A 23,943-nucleotide genomic window follows, 5' to 3' on the forward strand; every position below is an offset into this window, starting at 1 on the left:
AGATTTGTGTGTTGCAAGTCTTTTAAATGGGGTCATATATTGCAGTGCGGAAAAATAATCGCGGCATGTCCTATCTTTGGGCGTTCCCTTGGAACAACTCACCCATTGTTTGCAACACGGCCAGAAAAAACATTGCACTGCGCGGTGCACATGATAGCGATGCAATGCTTCCCACAGCGCAGCTTTTAGGATTGCTACTTTTTGATCTTTTAACACAAAATCGCCTCTCATCCACGGGAATATCGCACGTTCCTAAGCACGATATTGGGCAGAGTTTCACGGTCTGATATCATGCTCGCCTGGGTGAAATTAGCCTAAGGCCGCCTGCAGACGGCAGGGGTTTCTGCAGAGAGCAGCGTGATACTCACCTGCTCCCGCGGCCCCGGATCTTTCATGTCCGGCTGCCGGCGCATGCGCAGAGCGGAGCCGGCGGCCGGTGAGCGACGTTTCTGCACAGAAATAGAGCATGCCGCGATTTGTTTGCCGCGCGAGATTCCACGCGGCCAAATCGTGGCCGTCTGCATAGGATTGCGTTTGTTAACGCAATCCTATGGCAGCTTCCAGGGGTGGAAATTCCGTGGGAAATCCCGCCACGGAATTTCCGTCTGTCTGCAGGCGGCCTAAGGGAGAGTGAGAAGTTTCTAACAACTTAGTTTGGTGAGATATGACCTGTTTTGGGATCTCTAGCTCTGTTGGCCATGATAAAAGTAATGCATGACCAAGATTCAATGTATGGCCATTAAAGCGACTTTGGGTTTACTTGCCGACCCGCAAGAGACGGCAATTCTCCACCTGCAACCGCACATCACTCTTGTCAACGTACCTGTGTTACTATAGGACACCCATTTTAATGGGTGCTAAGCTGAAGTAGCTGCCACAGTACCCTGTACATGACAGAAACGTGTTGGGTACCTTATTGGCCCTTCATAGTGATCAATAAGGGGTACCAGTATTCAGACCCCACAGATCACATATTGAGGGTCCATCCTAAATGTAGACTATTGATGTTACATTCAACCTGTTTATGGTTAAAAGTAAGCAGAGAAATGAGATAATCTAATTACTTCTAGTTGTGTTTTCCCTTCTAGAAACTCTACTTTTTTAATGAGATTCAGCGGATTCTATTGCAATGGCCGAACAAAGCCCCAAACATGAGTTTGGGGTGCTGTTCAGAAACATTAAGTTAGTTTTGGCACTGTTCAGCCTAATAAGCTGAAAGGCACCATGTAATTATAGCTACAACACCCTTCTGGCAAACAAGTGGTGTGATTCTTATAGGGCAGTTAGCCATAAAAGAATGACTTTAAAGGCTATGTACACCTTTGCAGTCTTTTATAAATCTATTGGTTTGGGGTAACGAACACTTTTTGTAATTGGTTTACACTGAAAGTTTTTGATTCTTATTTCTGTGTTGGGAAGATCTGGAGCCAGAAACCTGAATGTAGGAGAGCCTGGGAACCAAGTATGAGGCTTTTTAAATGCATGAAAACTAAAACTCAATGCAAAAATAGATAAGTGGATATTTTTTTCTGCAGGGACTTGGTAAGGTTTGTGTGTATTGATTTTTCATACACAAATGTTTCCATAGAATTAAAGGAAGTTTCACACAGTTTTTTTTTTTTTTAGAAAAACCCTACAGCTGTCAGATATTCAAAATGATTGGGAACTATAAAAGGAAGGACTTCTCCTTCCTGGTGGATCTACTTCTGCTGTGTGTGAAATCCCCTCAAGAAAGGTGTAAAGCTCTAACTAATCGTCTCCTATCAATCACAACTATGCGCATCCCCTCTAAAATACAGAAATCATTCTTTCACCACCCATAGCTCTCAGGTTATGGTACGATCCGATAAGAATGCAAAGATTATAGACACTTTCATGCACCTCAAGGTTTTTATTGTACAGCTGAAAAGTAAAGAAAACCAAGTGTCAACATGAAAAAGACTGGACATAATCTTGCAATTTTAAAACACAGGATCACATTCAATCTTGTATCGTGTTCTGTACAAGTTTACCTCGATTCAGTGCATTGTACATTCACATCTTTGACGTGTGCGGGCACCGTTCGGTGAGAATTGGTAAAGTCCGTTCATGAAGCCTAAGTTCTAGGTGAACTGATAGACTGAATTGCCATGTGCCATGTCCAATTAAACCACACGGTGTTTTTTTTTTCTGCCTGCACTACTCCAAAAAGGTGCCGATCACCAGTAAGATAATAGAAAACAAACAATTATGCATTTCGTTTTGCATCTATCCTGTAGACAAGACACTTTGTTCAAACCTAAAGATTTCTTTGTAGTCTGAAACAAATGACCAGAAGAAGAATTGAGATATACATCAGTACATATGGATTGGACCCCTATAGTGGTGGGAAAGAAAGCTACAAAGATCTTTACAGGCATGGAGGATTGGTGCTGCATAGCAAACAGAAGCAAAACAAAAAAAAGCCCATGTTATATCGCAGCTTCCTTTATACTTCCACATAATAGGAGTGACAATATGGTTGTATTACAGCTCAGTGCAAGGGTCAAACATTTCCAACCAAGGACAGGATATGAATCCACCCTTGTCAATCAGAAAGGTCATTCAGGAGGCTTACTATGAGAACTTAAGCTTCAGAAAGGCCTTTCTTGATTTCAGAGGACTGGATTTAATCCTATCCTTGGCACTAAAGATACTGCTACCACACAGAATGTGGCACCGCCGAACCTCTTGTTTTGAATAGCGATCGACAACTTTTATAAGGAGGAAGCACTTGCATCTGGATGGTCCTCTTTGGAGATCAGAGTAGCACAGAAAGTAGACCTTAACATCAATTATGGTGCTACCGAGTAAAGCCGGTGCACACTTACCATGTGCGCCATCTGTGCCTGAAAAGGCTCAGGCGCTACTTTCATAAGACAGCATGCGGACACCTGTCCTTGTGTTGTCCGATTTGCATGGACAGGGTGCATAGACATGCATTAGCAGGTCCTATGTTTTGCTTATGATATGTACAGGAATAGGACCCTCAATGAGTTTTTTTCATGCAGACCATCAGGTCCACGTGAAAAACGTCAATCTGCACAGCCTCATAGGCTATAATGGGGCCGTGTCCTGTCTATGAATCAACACAAACAGCACATGGCCCCAAATATGCTAGTGTGCCAGAGGCCTAACTCCAAGGTAATATAAAGAAATACTAATCTGCTCTGTTAGATCACACAAAATAGAACAACTTTTCACTTGGAATCATCTTAAAAAATGCTCATATGTCCCGATATTGCGGTTACATACTTGTTATAGTGCCCCCTACTGTTCTTATAATTTCTGCTCAGAAGATACACCTAATGTGTCCATGCCGGTGGTCTCACACACTGAGGAAGGGCCCTTTTATACTGATTAATTATCGTTCAGATTCTTTATGGATAGCGGGAATCTGAATTATATCGTTCAGTGTAAATGCCTACACGATCTGATTGACGAATGATAATTCATAAAGTGCAGGCATAAAAATCAAACGGCGAATGGCCCATGTAATCAGGCAGTCGTTCATCTATAAACCACCGCTTGTTTACGGTGAATGAGTTGGGTGTGGCAAAATGATCCCCGGCCCGATCTGTCTCCATTGACTGAGCGATGATCGCTCCAGTGTAAAAGCACAAGGATGATTATCACTGGGACAGAAGCACCCGACAGTGTCCCGTGTAAAAGGGCCCTAACTCAGTCCCACTGCCCAGAACCTCATTGATACGGGCGGTAGAGTGGTCACTGCCATTGTACAGGCTGCCAATAAGAATCAGTACACTAGAAGGGATTTCTCGCCAGCATTCCAAAAAATGGGCGTTCCGCATGATCTACCAGAGTAAATGAATATTTATTGTGGGACAACCCCTTTAAGATGCATACCAGGTCTGGGAGACTCCTTCAGTTCTAGTCAACCTCAGAGAGTCCACGTCATGTGCATTTAATGCAGACTTCTGAAACTTTTAGTTTTCCAAGAAGGAAAATTAAAATGTTCATCTTCTAGAAGTCACTGAGCGTTAGATATCTGCTCACCATAGAGGCCCATAATGTATTGGACAGGTGTCCTGTATGATAGTCTGCTCCTGCCTCTGAAAAACAGATGTAGCAGGATTGGCAATGGATCTGTATACAAAGACTTAAAGGGCCACTCAAATGATTTTTTCCCCCCATTCATTATGTAACTAGACAACCCCCCCACCCTGTCCCCAGTATATACAAGTCGGCTAGTATTACCTTGGCTACTTATTCCTTCCTAACTGGAGTCCTTTTCATTAGGTGGGTCATGTGATCTCATTCTAAGCACCAGAGAATTGCTTGGCTTTATGTTCTATCAAGTCGTCCGTTTTTCAGTCAGCATAATTCCTCTGTGATATTACGTGGACTGTACCACACAAGCTCTTCAACGGGGGTGCAGAAACTCTTATCGCAGCTACTTCTTATTAGACGTTACTGTCCTAATTATAAATGAAGGATATTACAGCTCATCCTCCTGATGGTATAATTATGGTCTGTACTTCATTTAGATGAATACAGAATATAGAGGTTATGGCAGTGTCCTCCCAACAGGCAGAGATGGTACTGGCTCTAGCTGGTCACGTGAGGCTGTGATGATACATTATGGGAGTGTTAGCAGAGTATAGAGAAAGTGAGCACGGAGAAAACTAAGCATCAAGATGCTCAGTGTCTGATAAGCATCAGACAAGACAGAAGGCTGCACTGCATGGAAGTGAGTGCAATATATATGGGACACCTATAGATTGTGACAATCAGGTGAGGGAGACAGGGATAAAAAAATGTGTCTTTGCTGGAGTGGCCCTTTAAAGTGCCTTTACATGGGCAGTTATAGTATGCACCTTCTAATGACTGATGACCAACAATAAAAATGTTGGTTAGCTCTCGTTTCTTTTGTCTCAACGGACAGATTAGATGTACTATGGAGAAGAATGATTGTTGCTACAAAATCGCTCATCCTCTAGTTATCATTGGTCGGCTACACATTTTGCTGTATACACGAGCACTTTTACGAGGGTTTCATTTCTCATCAGCTACTGGCCCTTTTCTACGGCCCTGTGATCATCCTTGCTCCATCACTGGGTCGTGTAAAAGGCCCTTTAGTCGGATCAACATGGATATCTACACGTTTGAACAACCAGCACCTATAGACTGAGAACTATATAATGCCGCAGTGCACAACTCTGCGTGTTAACACCTTCATTTTTTGCATGGAAGAGAATGCCATTAAACATAAAAATATATACATACAGCTTACGTGAAGCTAAAAGGGCCCCATAGACATTAACGGATAAAAAAGGACTTTAATTCTTGGAATAACTATGCAGAAGAGACATTTAAAACTATATAAAAATATCAGGTGCAAATATTTAAATTTATTTCGATATACATCCTAGAGCTGATTGTGTTGGCTTTGTGAAAATCATGATTATGTACAAACACGCACACACACATATATATATACACACACATACATATGTACAGTATATATACAGGCACATGCATATATAGACACACATATGTGTGAGTATATGGGGGGAGGGGAAATTAATACACAAAATATATATCTAGATACATAAGAATATATCTAGACACATGTATATACAAATGCACACATATACAATACAGTATTCTGATGGCAGTCTCTGCTGTAGGAGGCCTTCAGCATAAGAAAGGGAAATTATCCTAGAAAAAGGAGGGAAATACTTGTTTTTTTGCTAATATATTTATTTTTTGCTCTTCCTTTTAACTGCTGGTCAGTATGTAAGTCTTATGTTTTCAGTCTTAATCGGAAAGGCTAAATCTACCATTGGCATGAGCGGAAGGATGATCTTTAGAATAGCCGGCTAGTGGCTTTAGGCCTCATTCAGATGGCCGTACGTTGAGTTGCAACTGGCACTGGACTGCCATGACCATCTGTGTGTCGTTTGACCTCCACGGACATTGCATTTGCAATCCCTGTCCGTGGATATGGACAAATATAGGACATGCAGCCATTTTTTTTCCCCACACAGGCCATCGGTCCGTATGAAAACTGACCCATGTTTATAGCCTCATAGGCTAAAATGGGTCTGTGTGCTGTCTGTAAAATAGACAGGCAGAAGTACGCCATCTGAATCACGCCTTACACTGTAAACCCTGCATTGATCAAACCTTTATATTCACATATCAAAAACACTTTTTTTAAAAAGAACAGGTCATCTCTTCTGACAAGTCCTGTTTTAGTAAATACTTGAGTTCCCCATGAAACGGTAATTCGGGAGCAGCTTTACTAAGAATTCTGTGTTGGGCTGTTCCTCTGTTATTCTTCCAAGAAATATATGAATAAAGTAACAACTTGGCATTACCGTTTCCCTTGTCAATGGGATGTGTCCCTATACAGTCGGCCATTTTTTCAATCAATGCTAGATTATGTAAACAATAGTATCAGTTAGGCAGCGTATGATGAACAGAGAAGATCTAATGTCATGAACTCACCCTGACACACTTGGAACACCCCTAGTGGGAGGAAAGGGGGCCCCAGGGTGTCCACAATCCAAGTAGGCATGTAGAGAAAAAATGGTATCCATTGGTCCTCAGGACATCCAATCAGGAGAGCGTCACATGGGTAGTCCAGTTATATGGGATTATAATGGAAAAACCAAAGAGATAGAGTGTAGGTGAAGACCTAAATTGTTTATACTGGCTGGTCTTTACCTACACTCTATCTCTTTGCCAGATTGTGTAGGGACATGCTCTACTGACAAGTGGAATTAATAACACACAGTTATCAATGCACAGATATATTTCTAGAAGGAATAACAGAGGAACACAATATATTAAGGAGTTCTAAGAAAAGACGTTCCAGAATTTAGCGCTTTCAGAGTTGAAGTTTAAAGAAAACTTTTCACCAGGTTTCAGCAATCTAAAACCATTTGTAGCATGATATCAATCTTCTAAATGTGTAATTCTGCCCATTGTTGCTTCCCTCCTGCAGAAAAGCAGTTTTCTAACACTTCCATGCTTTTTGCCAGTTACATCTGAATAGTCTGGCGGGCGTACAGGGACCGCTGCAGCTGTTGGCCAAAGTATTCTGTGTATCCCAGCCCCTCTCCCTTTGATTGATGTGGATGATGTCTCCTACGTCATCGAGAGGCCAGTGAAGACACCGATGTCGGTGTGGCACATGTGCAGAAGAAGTCTGGTTAGTCTATCGACGGCACGTCAAGCTTCTCTGCATATGTGCCGATCATGCTCTGACTTCCACTGGTCTGTGGATGACATCTTTGGAGTCAGAGTGGGTCGCGCATGTGCAGAGGAGCCCGTCTACAACAGACTTGGACTTCTCTGCACATGTGCAATCCCGCTAATTCTGGGACACTTGGCTGTGGATGACATAGAGGTTGTTCTTCACATCAATCAAAGGAAGGGGAACTGGGTTACACAGAAGACTCCAGGCCATTGGAACAATCCAATTAGCATTTGGATGTAATTGGCATATGAAAACTGTTTTACCACAGGTGTAAAGCAGTAATAGAGCCACATTTAGGATTTCTCCACGATTGATATTGTGCTACAAAATTGTTTAAAAAGTGGAAACCTGGTAACAGGTTCCCTTTAACCAAAACAGGCAAGCGGGGAGAGCCGACACATCCTATAACATTTGCACTAATACAAACCTTTAAGTATATGCATAAGAGTCCCAAACGCTGAGCAGGAGAGAACGACAGCAATTAAATTAATGTAATATTTAGATTACAAAGTGCCATTTTTTGGGTGGGGAATTGTTTTTCTTTTTATATTCTTTTCTTCTTTTCTTAAACAAAGTCTAATAGTAACAGCAATTAATCAGTGCATGAAATGTGAGAACTCCATCCCCTAGCCGGGGAAAAAGAAGACGGGAAAAATAAGATAACACTAAAGTTTTATGGTTTGGGGAAAAAAAAAGAGAAGTTACTCTACAAGCTCACAAGTTCTTCCAAAACGATTTTTCCATTAAAACAGCATGCTGGTAAAAGCGATGTGAAAGATGCTGTCATGCTGGCAGAATGACATTGGCAATATATTTCCGTCCTTTAGGAAGGTAAGGCAGGGGGGACTGTAATATTTATGCCATACAAAAGTCCGCAGTGAGTTTGCTTTTAGCATAAATATTCGAGTTGGCCTGCTCCAGCACTCACGTCATCCAGATATGTTAGGCAGGCTCCGTGGATTATGCCATGTAGATGAAGGTGTTGATATCGGACTCGTCTCTTCGGATGTATTTGTGTTCTATAAGCCATTCAATTTGTTCTTTTATCATTTTTTTCTGTGGCAAAAACATATTTTTTAAAATTTCTACAAGTTCTGTCTGGAGCTGGGCGTTCGTAATTTTCTTCCGCATCTTCATGATTTGAATAATTGCCTCCTAGAAAGAAAAAAAAAGGGCACAGGCTTTTAGGAATCACAAAATAAGATATTTTTCAAACATCTTCGCTGCCAATTATCCTGTTTTACCGAAAATAAGACATACGTCGTGCTTCTTGCAGCCCTCATACGCCCACAGAAAATCACTTTCTGGTTACTAGATTCATAAAGAACAACTCCAGTAAGCGATGGCTCTGATTGGCTGAGCAGCGCTCAAGAACCAATCAATGCAGCGCTCGATGAACCAATCAGAGCCATGGTTTCCTGGAGGCGGGCTTTATGAATCCCGTAACCAGGAAGTGATCTTTTCTGGGCAGCCGAGGACTGCAAGAAGTGCGTCAGAACTCTGGAGAGCAGCATGAGGGTCCTGGACCCAGCCTGCTGGGTAAGTATAACAAGACAGTCCCTGAAAATAAGACCTAGTGCCTCTTTTAGGGCAAAAATTAACATAAGACAGGGTCTTATTTTCAGGGAAATACGCTGAGTGATCCCCTATCACAAGGGTACGTGCTCCTCCTCTGTTCGGTGTTCCCTATAACACAGGGGCCAAGACACAGCACTGTCTCCAATTAGAAGCTATACAAGGAATGGCAACAAAAAGCCTTCTAAAGTGTAAAATCCAGAGGAGTCCCCGTGTTATCATCTGCATTCACACGAATGAGAATCTCGCATGAGTTTTCTGCACTGCGACACGAAAAAACTTGCGTGAATATGAACTCTATTACTTTGAATACAGCAATTCACATGACTGAATTTTTCGCGAACAGCAGTTTTGCAAGGTTAAAAATGGCAGCCTGTTCTGTCTTTGGAGCGCCTCACCCATTGTTTTCAAAGGGACTTTTAAAAACATCTGTGGTGCAAATATAATTGGCTATTTGTATCCTATTGTAATGCAGGCCTATATAAATGGCAATTTATGTTCCTTCATCCTCCTTTTTGTATTTTCCTTTATTCTCCATTTTGTATTTTACATATGAATAGCTATGAACATTCCTGTGGACCAAACCTGTTTGGTGAAGGAAGCTTTGATGTAACTGTGAAATGTGTATGTGACTTGCTAATTCTTTGTATAAGATAGAGGTCTAATATATGTATATTGGTTTTAGTTCTACACAACGCTAATTGCATTACCGACAATTCCGTTTGCATAGGTTTGTTTGAACTCTGTCCATATACATTGTATGGCCACGAATCTGCTGAGTCTTGTTAATCCTGGGATACCATCAGCATTGTCTAGGGAATTGAGTTTTGTTGATTCTTCCATCAGCTGGCTACTTTAGATGGTGGTGGGGGGGGGGGGTCTTGGTTGTAAAGCTTGGCGCATATGGCCTATGACTCAACAAGTTATAGTGTATGAAATAGGACACAAATTATAATAGATCAGAAGCATCTTGTACCTGTAGGGAGAAGATGATCTCTTACAGTGTTGGTCCATGAAACCTGACTGCTTTTCACTGTGGCTTCTCCAGTGAAAAGATGAACTCCAGGCAGAAGTGTTTAACCCCTTAGTGACGGAGCTTTTTTGCTTTTTTCCCCATTTTCGTTTTTTCCTCCCCCCTTTTAAAAAATCGTAATGCCTTTATTTATACATCGACGTCGCTGTATGAGGGATTGTTTTTTGCGGGACGAGTTGTGTTTTTGAATGGCACTATTTAATGTACCATATAATGTACTGAAAAACTTTTAAAAAAATCTAAGTGGAGAGAATTTGAAAAAAAAAATGACATTCCGCCATCTTTCGGTGCATCCTATTTCTACGGGGCACAAACTGCATTAAAAAATGACCTGATAACTTTATTCTATGGGTCAGTACGATTACTACAATACCAAACGTGTATGGTTTTTTTTTTTGCTTCACGACTTGTATTTTTTTTAGATATTTATTTTTTTTACAAATTATTTTCTGTCTGTATTTTCTGTGCCCAATAGCTTTTTTATTTTTTTGGCGACATAGTTGTGTGAGGGCTAATTTAGTGCGGCATGTCCTGACGTTTCCATTGGTACCATTTTTGTATACAAAAGACTTTTTGATCGCTTTTTTATTATTTTCTTGTAGACAGGGTGACCAAAAAAGGGCATTTCTGGCATTTTTTTTTTTTGGACGACGTTCACCGTGCGGGGTAAATAATGCATTACTTTGCTAGATCGGACTTTTACGGACGCAGCGATACCAAATACATATTTTTGCTTTATTACTTAGTTTCTTCTATTGCAAATATGGCAAAAGTTTTTTTTTACACTTTTATTTGTTTTTTTTTAAATAACTAGTAAAACTTTTTTTTTTTTTTTACACTTTCTTTCAGTCCCCAGGGGGGACCATAACCAGCAATGCTTTGATCGCTCCTGCAGTATGACATAAATATATATATATATATATATACACACACACACACACACACACACACAAATATTATATATATAGATATATATAGTATAGCATTACGTCATACTGCTTTTTAACAGGCAGTCTATCAGGCCACCCCACGGGGATGGCTTGATAGGCAGTCTCCTAAGGCAGCCCTACACGGCTCCCCCGATCTCACCGCATATTGCAGTTATCACCTGCGGGTGTCAGCTGTAATAAACAGCGGGCTGCATGGAGTGAGATAGCGGCGCTATCTCCCTCCACACACGTCCTGCAATGGCAGGAAGTAAAAACACTATTGGGTCGTCACTAAGGGGTTAAGGAAAGCTCCTAATGGATGCAGTTTGTATGTTGTAAGTCCCTGTAAGTCTTTTGTATTGTGAAGTGTTTATGTCTTATCACCTGCTGTATGTATTTTACCTGTCGATTGTAAACATTTACGCCATATCACCTACTTTTATGTAAATTTGTTTTATTTTTATCATTTATTCATTTGTATTCATACATTTTGTTGTATCAGCCCCCTTGCCCTTCTTTAAAGCCGTATCCAAACTTGTTGTTTGCCAGTTGGCAAAACAACATCACAAGGCACTTGCATGCTGTGCGATGTGATGTTTCCCATTGAAGTCAATGGGAAACACGATCCTCTGAGTGAGTTTCTCGGCCAGTTATCGCGCTCGACCATGTGAATCCAGCCTTAACACTTCACGTACATTGTTCAGGAACAAAGACATACCTGTGTCCTCAGTATTCGCAGCTGCACAATGCCTTCATTCTCTTCCTCCCTCATCCTTTCTGTGGTCAGCTGTAAGCGGCCAATCAAGTTGATCTTTCCTCGTTTCTGAACTTTTCCATTTTTTCTACAAGAAAACCAAGGCAAAAATTGTAAAAAAAAAAAAAAAAAAAAAAAAAAAAGTTTAAGTAGAAAATGATCATATAGAGGAGTTTTATTTGTTCTTGGATTCAAACAGAAAAGTAATATAGAAGTTTTTAGGATTTCCCTGTACTGGTCTCATCTTCCTCAGGTCTTTTGGCCCACATGTCGAAATTCAATACAGTTATTAAATGCAATATAAATGAATTGCTATTGACCCAGTGCAGATTAGCATTTAGTAGAAAAAAATACATCATAGTTTTAAATCCACTGTAGGTTTAGCAGCGATGGGTTCTGGTCTTGTAGAAAAAAAAAAAAAATTTTCCCAGATGGCAGTTCTCTTGCAGACAGCAGCAGGTTTCCACCAGGAAATCCCTGTTTTACGAAATGTATGCCTATAACATACTTCTGCCACCAACACCGCACTACACTTTGGATGGTATGTTTTCAGTGATGTACGATGTTGAACAGCATTATCTTTTAAAGCTGGGTTACCAGCGGAATGTCCGCAGCGGGACCGCACGGAAATGCAATGAGATTTCCACAGTTGAAGTCTCGTGGGTTTTGGAAGCGGCTTATTCCGCTGTGGCCATCTCTCCCCCATAGAGAGCAGAGAGCCCGCAGCGGAAACTACAATACAATTGACATGCCTTGGCTTGGAATTCCGCACGGCATGTCAGTTTCAGCGCAGCTTGGCCACAGCGGACTGTCTGCAGGGAGTGGCCGAAAATTTTTGAAAATCTCATCCACTTTGCGGCCTTGTCTCAGGCTTTAGATTGCAGATGGAATTTCCACCACCTTTGTGAACCCAGCTTTTCATATAAAATGCTCAATTTTGAGCTCATCAAACAGAAAGACGCAGTTTCTTCAATCCAGCCACTGACAGGTATTTTCAAGTCCGAATCTTGAGCGTTTTGATTGGCAGCAGCATTAAGATGGTATTCTGGTATTCATTCCACAACCAAAACCAGGAGATCAGCAGGGCTATAGCACTGAATCGCCGAGGCACAGGATAGGCAAGTACCCATGTTTCTGTTATTTTAATACATTTAAGCCTACACTTAAATTCTCTGTGACGTCTTTAATACAAATTGGTAACCAGTATATGCTGACCTATTGAGGGACAGCATGTTATAGCGAGAGGCCTAGTGGGCTATTAGATCAAACAATATAGAAAAAATGGTGCAGAGCAAAAATTCAGCAACCTAATTTATGAGTCCACTGTTTCCATGAGTAGAGGGTTCATGCCATGCTCACATTAACTGATGTTCCTGCCAGAAAAGGAGGCGAAGCAGCACTGTATAAAGACCACAGATGGGGCAATGCTCCCGACTAAAAGGTTCAGTAATCAAAACAAAACACTAGAGGAAGCAAAACATCCACGAATGCAGTGAAGATGAAATGTATTCATCCACAGTTCAAATAGGCAACGACTCAATTCCTTAAGAAATGCTTCCTCAATAAAAAGGTTTTCTTCTTGACTTTTTTGTTCCTTTTCTTTGAGATGCTAATAATTTAACGGCACGAGAGTAGAACATGCGGCCCTTTACTAGGATAAGATATTGTGAGAACAGATCTGCTTTAACACCAAAAAGGCCAAAGTGGTCATTTTGACCTTTCAGTTTTTCATTTTGCTGGTTACTTCTACTGTTTTGCCCGTAGAGCCATGGCACTTGGTGACTTTTCCTGACTAATAAAGGGAAGTGTTGTGTTAAAAAAAAAAAAATAGGGGGGGGTGACCCCCCCCCCTTTCCGAGATAATTCGCTTTTTACTTAAAAAAGGCCAAAACGGTCATTTTGACCTCTACATTTCTGTAGTGTAGTGGGTAATAGAGCTGCTGCTGCACAGCAGCGGCTCCATCCCTCTCAAATGGTGCAGGCAGGTATCTGAGCGCTGTGTTGGCTCTGCTATATCTGTCTCATCGATTTGAGTTAGTAGACAGAAACAGCCGAGCTACTCTGTCTGCCCTATGGAAATGAAAGGAGCAAATGGAGATGGAGCTCAGCTATTTCTGAGCCAGGAAAGTCAGAGGGCACAAACTTCACAGGTACAGTGCAGGCCCGACCCAGGTACTGCAAACCTGACGGGTCGGATCCAGGGGCAACCAATTCTTACGCAAAGGGGGAGGGGCAGCAATACAATTAGGCATTTTTCATGTACTGAAGCATCTTCAGTACAGATTATATATCTAACAGGCATCAAATATAGTGAAGAATAAACACTCACATTTCACCTACTAGCTACGATGTTGGTTTATTAGTTGCATGTTAACATTATGCGCTAGCATATTACACAAGTTTACCTGTGTAAGCTTTTGTTGTGCTACTTCTTGCATCAAACTTTGTAATGATCTTTCTTTTTACTTCACCTACATGTATTGTATTTACGAAACAATTTTAATTCCAAAGTAAAATGCAATCTGGATTTTATGTCAACATTTCCATGTTGCGGGGCATTTTATACTTCACTTTGCTTAATTGTAATTTAATTCTACATTAACTTAATGTGTTACAACATTTGATATAAAATGTGATTTGTTTAAATTTTCAAAATAAAGATAATAACTTGACCGATTTTTTTCTCAGTGATTGTACCCTAAAAAAACCTGATGAACATTAAAGATCAAAGTGACCGTTTTGGCATTTTAAGGTATAAAACAATCTCGGCCTTTCTAGTGTTAAAGAGTGCTGCACAGTGTGACCATCACCATGTGCTCTCAGCAATCCAGCACTTACGATTCCACCCTGTTAGGAAAATACTAAATGCATGATTATTTAGATTTCATTAAGCCATTTTAATTACTATTTTGAGCCTTTAACCAGAATGTATTGAGAAGGTGGCTAAACCAGTTCTATGTGCAAATCAGAAGAGATGTCCCCTCCTTCGATGTGCAAATTCCATTTACTTGGACACAAAGGGGAAAGTCAACATGATGGATATTTAAGATTAGATCTTGGTCAAGGAAGAGGTGTAATTAAATTTGTGTACAAACAAAGAGGAGTCAACATTTATGACCATATGCAACTGTTCAATGTCCACTTCACACAGGACTGTGCTGGTACCTTTTTGTTTAGAAGGCTTTGGTATGCAGCCATGTGGTAATCTGTTGGAATGAGGCCTTGGTCAGCTATATTAGAGGATAAAAGGTCTCATCTTCCCAAGTTAAGGGAGGGGTAGTCTTGGAATCTCTGATGGAAGGATGATAAGCTCAGAGTAGTATGGACACTTCAGAGACAGAAAGAGGAGGTCATCTGTTGAACCCTTTGTGGTAATATGGGATCTGTAACCTTTTAGTTAATAATGTAACTTGCTATCTTTATACTTTGTGATGTAAAGTCTGCAACCTTCATGCTTTGTATATACATAGATATCATTTGTATATAGGTAGTATCCTTTGTATATAGATCCAATAGCTTACAAACGTAGGACAATTATTAATTACAATGCTTGATTATCATTTGGTTTTAATAAATTCTTATTGTTAAACCTTCCAGGGTGTCTTACTCACTATAAAGCGTAATCTGAACTGTCTTGCTCCTTGCAGCAGTACACCCCCCCAATAACCCAAAGAAGCAAAAAAATAAAAAACAAACAAACAAAAAAAAACTGCGCAGCTTCTTGATACCTTAGGCCAGGTCCACATCTGGTGGAAAAACACATCACAAATCCGCATGTGTAGCGTTTATGCTACAAAGTTACTTCAGATAAAGTTGTTTGTTCTTCTCCTCAAAGATTTGGAATAATACAGTGTTTCTCTGAAAATAAGGCACTGTCTTATAATTTTTTTGCCCCAAAAATGGCACAGTGTCTTATCTTCAGGGGAGGCCTTTTACTTACCTGGTCTGCGGTGTCCCGATTCCTCCCGATGGTGTCCGGCGGTGGCGTGGCGTTCTCCTGGTCTTACAGATGCCTTTTACTGGCGACGGGGCTTTGAATACCCCGCCTCCAGAAGAGCGAGCGCTGTGATTGGCTAATCGAGCGCTGGCAGCCAATCACAGCCGCCACTCGATAAGCCAATCACAGCCATTCAGTGATGTCATTCACTGAACGGCTGTGATTGGCTCATCGGGCGCTGTCTGTGATTGGCTGCCGACGCTCGATTTGCAAATCACAGCACTGGCTTTGCTGGAGACAGGCTATTCAAAGCCCCGTCGCCAGCAGAAGGCAGCTGTAAGACGCTGGCGGGTCGCCGACGCTGATGCCGACACCGCCGACCTTGTAAGTTTTTTTTTTTTTTAAGTGGGGCACCCAAGATGGGTCCTATTTTCGGGGGAGGCCTTATATTTCAAGCCTACCCCGAAAACCCAATAGGTCTTACTATCGGGGTAGGACCTATTTTTGGGGAAACACGGTATAAAGTAATATGCGATGTTAGTTATAAAACGAGAACAGGACACAAAATAAAAGACAATTACCAAAAATTCATTGAAATACTTACATTAAGCTAAACTCCTGGTTCACAGAAAACAAGGTACCTTCTGTGAAGTCTTTGGGGGAGTTAACTTGTGGTTCATAGGAAAGGACTTGCCTTTTCAATTTAGGAAAAGCAACTAGTGACTAAATAGAGAGAAAAATATACATTAACTTTGCCAAGAAATGCATAAATCATAAAGGTGACCAACATAGCTGAAGAAAGAAAGTCTGCTGATGGAATGAAAGAAACGAGAACGTAACGTACCCACAGAGTTCTCCTCAGTTCTGCATCAGGTAATTCTGTCGCTAATTTAAGATTTTCAAAACTTATTTTTTCTTTAGGTCTTTGATTCCAAGCGAACAAAACCGCAAGCTGAAATGTGGTCACCTCCAGGTCGTACTGACCCACCTCGTTCTTAAAGGTTATCTGCAAAGTTTAACAGTATTTATGTTTAATCGGTTTATTCATTCTTTTTCAAATAAAAAAACGTACAGTTAGAAACATATATTGGCATACTTAAGGCCCATTTACACCAGCCAATGATCGCTCAAAGATCGCTCAAGTGACAGTTTGAGTGACAGCTTTGAGTGATCATTTTGCATAAACTATTAACCCTTTGCAATCCAATTTTAGTTTCAGGGTTTCCTAGGGGGCTCTCTCTTTCTGCCATTATACAATGGCGCCATCTGCTGGCTAGAGCCAGTAGTGCAGTATGGGACATGCTAGAGAGGCCCCCGACAATAGAGAGGCTAGTAATATACAGTAAGAATACCCTGCTAGACGTCTTCTGACATCGGAGCTGTACAGCTACTTAAGAGCAATTAAGGGTGCAAATGAAGTCTTAGCTGAAAGCAGTTAATAGCCGAAGGGCTCTTATCTGCGCTCAGATCCTTTGTTCGCAATGCTATCAGCACTCCCCGTGGAGAACTGCTGATATGAGTGAAGGACGATTGAAGCTGAATTTAGCGATAAGCTAGCAGTGCCTGAAAAGCTCACGATGATCACTGAAACGATCGCCGATTAGCGATTTTTTAGCGATCATCGGCTGGTGTAAATGGGCCTTTATTGAGTATAAGGCTGCCTATCCACGGGCGAGTTGTCATTACGTTATCCGCAGCGATAATCCGGCCACGGGTAATGCAGTGAACGCTTACCATAGGAAAACTATGGATAGCTCAGCCTTACATCCATGAGCGGAGAATCATAGCGATTCTCCGCTCGCGGGCTTCAAATTGCGTCATGCTGCGATTTTCCAAGGTGAGCCCATCTATCAGTTCTCCCTCCTGCTCCCCCGCTAGCGATATTCCGCCTCGGTCGTGGCAGGCAGCCTTACATTAGAGTGCACTCCACTGTAAATTAGGAATTAAGCAAATTTATGCCAAATGAGATAACAGTAAAGACTTTCCAAGTCCAGGAGAGTACATTCACATGGGACCTTCCAGAAAATGGACGCATTTATATAAGTGGATTTATGGCCTCTGTTGAGTCTTCTAGTAAAGTGTCTGAACGAACCCTTAAACTAAAATGACAACCCATATACAGGAAGCTCATCATGTGAACCTTTACACCCAATGCCTGGTGGAACACCAGGAGCAACAAACATAACATGGTTAAGTTAAGAGTAAGTAAAGATAGCAGTAAAAAGCAAAACTAAGAAAGTTAACCTTTAAGAAAGTAGAGGTGTATAGAGAAAAAAAAAAGTTGCTAAGTGATAAATAGGATATGTATGTAAACCAACCAAAAAAATGGGAAAATAAGTAAAAAAACATTATGTGTTGCTGGGAAGGAAGGGGAGGGGGGATGGTGCATGTAGGGGTTGCTCAGTACTTCATCTCATTCACCCACCCCAATAAGCCCTGGAAGTCTGTAGATTCCTGGAAGGAGGCCAATATAGCCCAGGGGTCCAAATTTAAGTTGGGCAAGTCCTCCATCCCCATTAGAAAAGTTTAGTTCTTGAATAAACTCCAGCACGGTTAGAGGGTGCGGGCTCCGTCCGTGATGGGGAACCATTGTTTTTGCTGCCGTCAGAAAATGATGAAGCCATCCTCTTTTTTTGTGGGCAGAGGACCCTGGGATAGTGGAGAGGAGGGCTAGTTGAGGGACACAGCTATTTTGTCTCGAGAGAGCTGCATTTTATAGTATTTAGCGGCATCAAAAAAGGTCTTTTATTACTTATAACTGACAAAGTACACAAGTATAGAAAGGGAGTTTGAATACAAACCGTTTTCTTCGCCGACAACCCTGTTTAATATTCAGAGCCTAAAACTTCTAATATATTCTAACCTCTAATATACTATTAAGATGGTAGTCAGAACAACCGCACCTGTTCCTTGCGGTCACTCTGTCAAACCGATGCACAGAGTTTTCCTTGGTGACATTGCATCCCGTGGCAGAGATTGAAAGCCGTGGCCACATGACATTGCTCTATGAATACAGCTTTGCTCAGGCCTCATCTATACATGTGCCTTGTGGTGTTCAGGGGAAACCTTTTTTTTAACTCCTTTTATTGAGAATATAAGAACATATCAAAATCTATTCCTCAGTAACAAACCTGAGTGTAATACGGTTCAAACACACAAAACTGGTACAATTACTAACCCATTATACACTGCATAACAGAACATAATGAAGGGATACTTTGTAATATTCAGGATATGATCACCATACCGGGAAGCTATTATTTTAGTAGAAAGGTTTTTATCAATTTTTGTTTTTTATACTTCTGACAGGTTTCTGCAAATCTAGTGAACGTACGATTTGTGGAGAACTCCTTAAGGAAAGACATCCTGCACTTCCATGCACACCTATGGATGTTTTACCACTACATACTTACAATGCCATTAGACATCAAATGGTGCCAGTGCAGTTTTCTGCCACTGTGGTTTTTCTTGTAGAATTCCTCCACTTCTGGAATCAGGTCTTCCAGTTCGGTGGGCAGGGATACAAATACCTTTTCAGAGCTTCTTGACCAAGCACCGGCATTTAAAATTTTAATATTCACAGAATCAGCTGCAATAACAAGAAGGAATTACATTAACCAGGATAGGAAAACAGTAATAGGTATATTTAGCTCCCTTAGCGACCACCGCTATGCTTTTTTATGGTGTGTTTTGGCAGAATAAGTCATGCGCAGGTGTCCCATGCCACCATGAGTAATCAGGATTGGCAGAATTACTAATCCCAGTCATTTAACTCTTTGATTGCGATGGTCAAGTGGTAACAGCATGATTGATAAGGACTCCTTGCCACGAATACCGATATGGTCAAGGACCTCTGTAAAATCAGTTCTATGGACCTACCCAGGACCCTAGGGTTGACTGTTCACTTAGCCTGCGGTTAGGCTACATGTAGTGTGTCCTAGCAGAGTATTTTATAGTGTCAAACACATTGTTTAAGACTGTAAGAACTTGCAGAATTACATTTATCAGGTTATTTAGTGTAAATTCTGAGCAGTATAAGAAAAGAGAAAGTATGTTGCTGAAGGTGGTTCTCTTTATTTCATATTTACGTAGCAAAGAATAAAAAAAATTATACATTATATATATATTATTAGAGATGAGCGAGCGTACTCGGATAAGCACTACTCGCTCGAGTAATTTGCTTTATCCGAGTATCGCTGTGCTCGTCCCTGAAGATTCGGGTGCCGGCACGGAGCGGGGAGCTGCAGGGGAGAGCAGGGAGGAACGGAGGGGAGATCTTTCTCTCCCTCTCTCCCGCCCGCTCTCCCCTGCTCCCCGCTGCGACTCACCTGTCAGCCGCAGCGGCACCCGAATCTTCAGACCCGAGCACAGCGATACTCGGATAAAGCACATTACTTGAGGGAGTAGTGCTTTTCCGAGTACGCTCGCTCATCTCTATATATTATACATAAATCTATAAAATCTCAGTCATTTATATGTGGGCTCACAAATAATGCGGTAAAAAATACCGCACGTGAAGCAAGACCGTATATGGCTATGAAAAAAAATAGTTGCCAAGGTGCTAAAATGCTGGAAGGCAAAAACAAAAAGATGCTAGCTGATCATTTGAAAGGCGTTCTCGGGTACTTTTACTATTGATGTCCTATTCTCAGGATAAGTCATCAATAGTTGCTGCTCGTGATCCCTGGGCAATCGTTTTCATTGACCAATACAGAATGAGAACGACTAAACAATTTCTTGTCTGAACGAGCCAACGATGTATTTGCTGCATAAACAGGCTGCCTGAATGAACTCTGACATAGTTCGCTCGTTCAAATGAGAAATCGTCTTGTCTAAACGGACCCTTAGAGAGAGTAAAATAACCCCTTTCTTTGTAGTAATCTTATAAACTGGTCTATGTTGAAAGTAAATAAGGATCAGGTCACACGGGTGTAGCACTGGATAGTGGCATTGACATCTCGTGTAATAGGTCTTATACACACAGAGTGGTCACCAAAATCCCCCACTGGACACTACCAATTATCTGTAGGACAAACCAACAAATCATGGCTACATGGGCCAATGCCAACAATCACAGGCCCGGCATCTCCCACACATTTCTTACCTGGAAGTGCTAATTTATTGTTTTTATGCATTTCTTTAAATGCCTGATTTAAATCTTCAGAAACTTTAATGTCTTGGAACATCCGAGCCAGTTTATTGACGTAATCTGCAGGCATTCCCACTTCCTGCAAAGGAAACAAGAAAAAGAGAAAAAAATCAATGAATGCGACTTTTACAATACAGAAGTGATATTAAATAAAGAATGGTGACTGAAGGCTAGCAGCTATAGTGGCTCGCATACACTGCACATAGAGAGGAGGAGATCCTGCTCCCCCATCTCTCTGTAGCACACCCTTATAACCAGAAGCATCATGGGGGACATTATACAGCAGTACTGAGCAGTAGAAATGTGAATCCAGCACTGGGGCGAGATAATAAAACACTTCTATAAGCAGCAAGGTTTGTGTGTCCATGCCTCTCACTCCTGCTCCCTGTCCTCCAAAGACTTCTATGGGCAGCAGCTGTAAATTGGTGTCTCTGTGAAGGGGATGTTTCACAATATACTTTTATATGTTTTTTGTTGCTTTCAGACCAGCATTATTATTATATGATGGTAGGTGAACATACATGAGATACATGCAAGTGTACACTGTACAACAATAGCATGAAAACAATGCAAAATATCATGTACAGAGAGCACAGATGTAGTAAAGATTGTACTAGAATACTGCGCCTGTGATGCTTTCCCTTCAGAAATTTAGATATACTCCTCTATATTGCAATCTGGCTTACTGCATGCCTTCAGGTCAATTAGCGATTGAGCATTTCCTGTAGTATAGATCTTGTATATGGCCTTTTTTTCTGCGAGTTATATCCTTCAGCAATTTAGATGTTAAATTCCTTATCTTGCATGTTTATGTTTCTTTGACCAATGGTAATAAATTAATTCTAATAGATTTGAATTATTGTAATTTTATCATGTGCCTCTATAAAGGCTACAGTCTGTCAATCAATAAACAGATTATTTTGATCAAGCCAAGTGTTGTTGTGGTGAGCTCAGCTTACCTCTAACTAAGAATTTGGACCCCAAAAAGCATATCGTATAGCAAATATTGATTTTTGCATTAATATGCAGTTGAAAGTAACATATCTCCAGCACAGCAGGAAACACAAACACAGCATGGTATGTCATTTATCCCAGTTATAATAGGATAATCTATAGGGCAAACAAACAATTGCCAGAGAAAACAAAAAGGGAACCACCAGGGCAAACTGCCCTCTTATCTACATCTATATACAGATATCAGGCCAAAATAAATAAATAAACACTTCTATACATTTTTATTACCCGAATATACTAGAGTATAAGCCGAGTCAATAGGTTTTACCACGTAAAACTGGTAAAACCTATTGACTTGAGTATAAGCCGAGCTATACTCGAGTATATGCTGGGTAAAAAAAAAATTAAATCCTCGATACTCGCATTCCAGTCACCGTGTGTGTCCCCAGCAGCGGTGCGGCAAGCTGCTAGAATCCTCCCCGCTGTCCTCTCTGCTCTGTCATTCCCCGCCGTCAGCGCTATGATAGGCTGTGAATGATCACAGCCGGCGCTCAATCCAATCATGGGAGGAGTAAGGAGTTATTTTTTTTAACCCTTCCCTGACTCGAGTATAAGCCGAGGAGGCTTCTTCAGCACAAAAAAATGTGCTGAAAAACTCGGCTTATACTCGAGTATATACTGTAACACAAAAGTGGCTTGTGTGTGATATATGCCACTGTATGTCAATACAGTGGCACAAGTAAAAGCCTTTGTTTAGAAGTATAGATCTGGGAATACTCTAATGATACGGTTCTGGTAGTTTTAATTATAATGTGAACAGAGCCTGAAACATTCCTCTTATAAAATTTACCCATAGGGCACCACTTGTTTACACTCCAATATGCAACACATGGCAAAACTGAACAATTTCGACCACATGCTGAGACTTTTTGACCTCAGCCAAGTTGGCTAATTTTGTCTGTGTTTTTTTTCCCCCCAAGATATGCAGCCATCAGACTGTATGACCAAGTTAACACTAGAACTGCCTTCATGGTAGACTACGGCTCATGTGCTGCTTTTTATTTGTGAGTGCAAAAGGGTTCTACAGAAGCCACAGACATGGCATACTTTAATGAAACTTTAGAAAAAAAGTCCCAACTTTTCCGAAAGCAGGTATATGAAGCTTTACACTAGAGTGCAAGTTATATTTCATCTTACCCTGAGCCATTCAACCATGTTCTCTTCAATTTCACTGTCAGCAGATATGTCCAGGATGAGACGTCGGGTAAGGTGAGCTTTGTGGTATCTCATGAAAACATCTTTGTTCTGAACATATTTCAGCACCAGCAGCTGCGAAAAGCAAAAAGTACCATTCACAATGTTATCTGAATAACCAACCAATACATTACTCTACACTTGTTCACACACGGAATATTTTAGCAGATTTTCTGTACAGATTCTGAAACAGAGTACATTGTAATGCATGCGAGTTCCTCACAAAACAAGTTTGCTATTAAAAGTCCTCTGAAAAGTTTAACAAGAAAAAGATTTTTATTTTAATGTGTCTCCAATCACCATGGACTAACTCAACGGCCCCCTTTTAACCTTTTTTAATCCACTGTCTGATGTCTTCCAACATTCTGATTGAAGCCTGTGCAGCTCTGATGTCGGAAGATGTCCGGCAGGGTATTCTTACTGTATATTGCTGGGCGCCCTGTTGTTGGGGGCCCTTTTCGGCATGTCATATACTGCAGTACTGTCTCTAGCCAGCTGATGGCGCCATTGTATAATGGCAGAAAGAGAAATCCCCCTAGGAAACCCTGAATCCAAAATTGAATTGCAAAGGGTTATCCTAAACCCTCTGCCTAACTTCCGCCACAAACTCACAGGGACCCCTCTGACATGGTTACCATCTGTGTCCTTCCTAAAAAAGGATCCAATAAAGTAATCCGAGGTGAGTGAGATTATCAATGCGTTCAGCACACTCAGCTTTTTTGGATTAATGTGCTGTGTGGTTGTTAAGTCTTTTTTACACATTATCGTTAAAAAAAATTGTTCAAATGAGCAAAAATGAGCGATGATCAGTGTAAACGCAGCCAACGATCGAACGATAAATCGTTTGCTTTTCATTCATCGTTCATTTTATGCAGGCTTAAAAATCATTGTTGGTTCATTCGCTTATCATTCAGTTTAAATAGCACTCATTCAGTCCGTCTCAGTCACTTATACAGTGAATGTGAACGATTTCTCATTTGAACGAGCCAACGGTGTATCTGCCTGCACCAACGCCGACATCGCTCGCTCGTTCAAACAACACATCGGCAGGTCTAAATAGACCCTTAACATCTTACCTGAGAGATGTAACTGCAAAAAATAATGTTTTGTCT

General features: G+C 41.1%; 1 protein-coding gene across 1 annotated transcript in view; it reads right to left on the bottom strand.

The window, feature by feature from the left end:
- Window positions 1-2,975: 2,975 nt before the first annotated feature.
- The window catches only part of CUL5 (cullin 5), a 52,481-nt gene continuing 31,513 nt past the window's right edge, over window positions 2,976-23,943 (bottom strand). The window contains exons 13-19 of the mRNA XM_066586179.1: window positions 22,775-22,906; window positions 20,579-20,702; window positions 18,888-19,063; window positions 16,319-16,480; window positions 16,079-16,197; window positions 11,502-11,625; window positions 2,976-8,401 (exon numbers count right to left, since the gene is read on the bottom strand). Coding sequence (XP_066442276.1) covers window positions 8,207-8,401; window positions 11,502-11,625; window positions 16,079-16,197; window positions 16,319-16,480; window positions 18,888-19,063; window positions 20,579-20,702; window positions 22,775-22,906 — 1,032 coding nt within the window. The 3' untranslated portion in view covers window positions 2,976-8,206. The remainder of the gene's footprint in view (window positions 8,402-11,501; window positions 11,626-16,078; window positions 16,198-16,318; window positions 16,481-18,887; window positions 19,064-20,578; window positions 20,703-22,774; window positions 22,907-23,943) is intronic.

The sequence above is a fragment of the Eleutherodactylus coqui genome, chromosome 1 (assembly GCF_035609145.1).
Source record: "Eleutherodactylus coqui strain aEleCoq1 chromosome 1, aEleCoq1.hap1, whole genome shotgun sequence".
Lineage (NCBI taxonomy): Eukaryota > Metazoa > Chordata > Amphibia > Anura > Eleutherodactylidae > Eleutherodactylus > Eleutherodactylus coqui.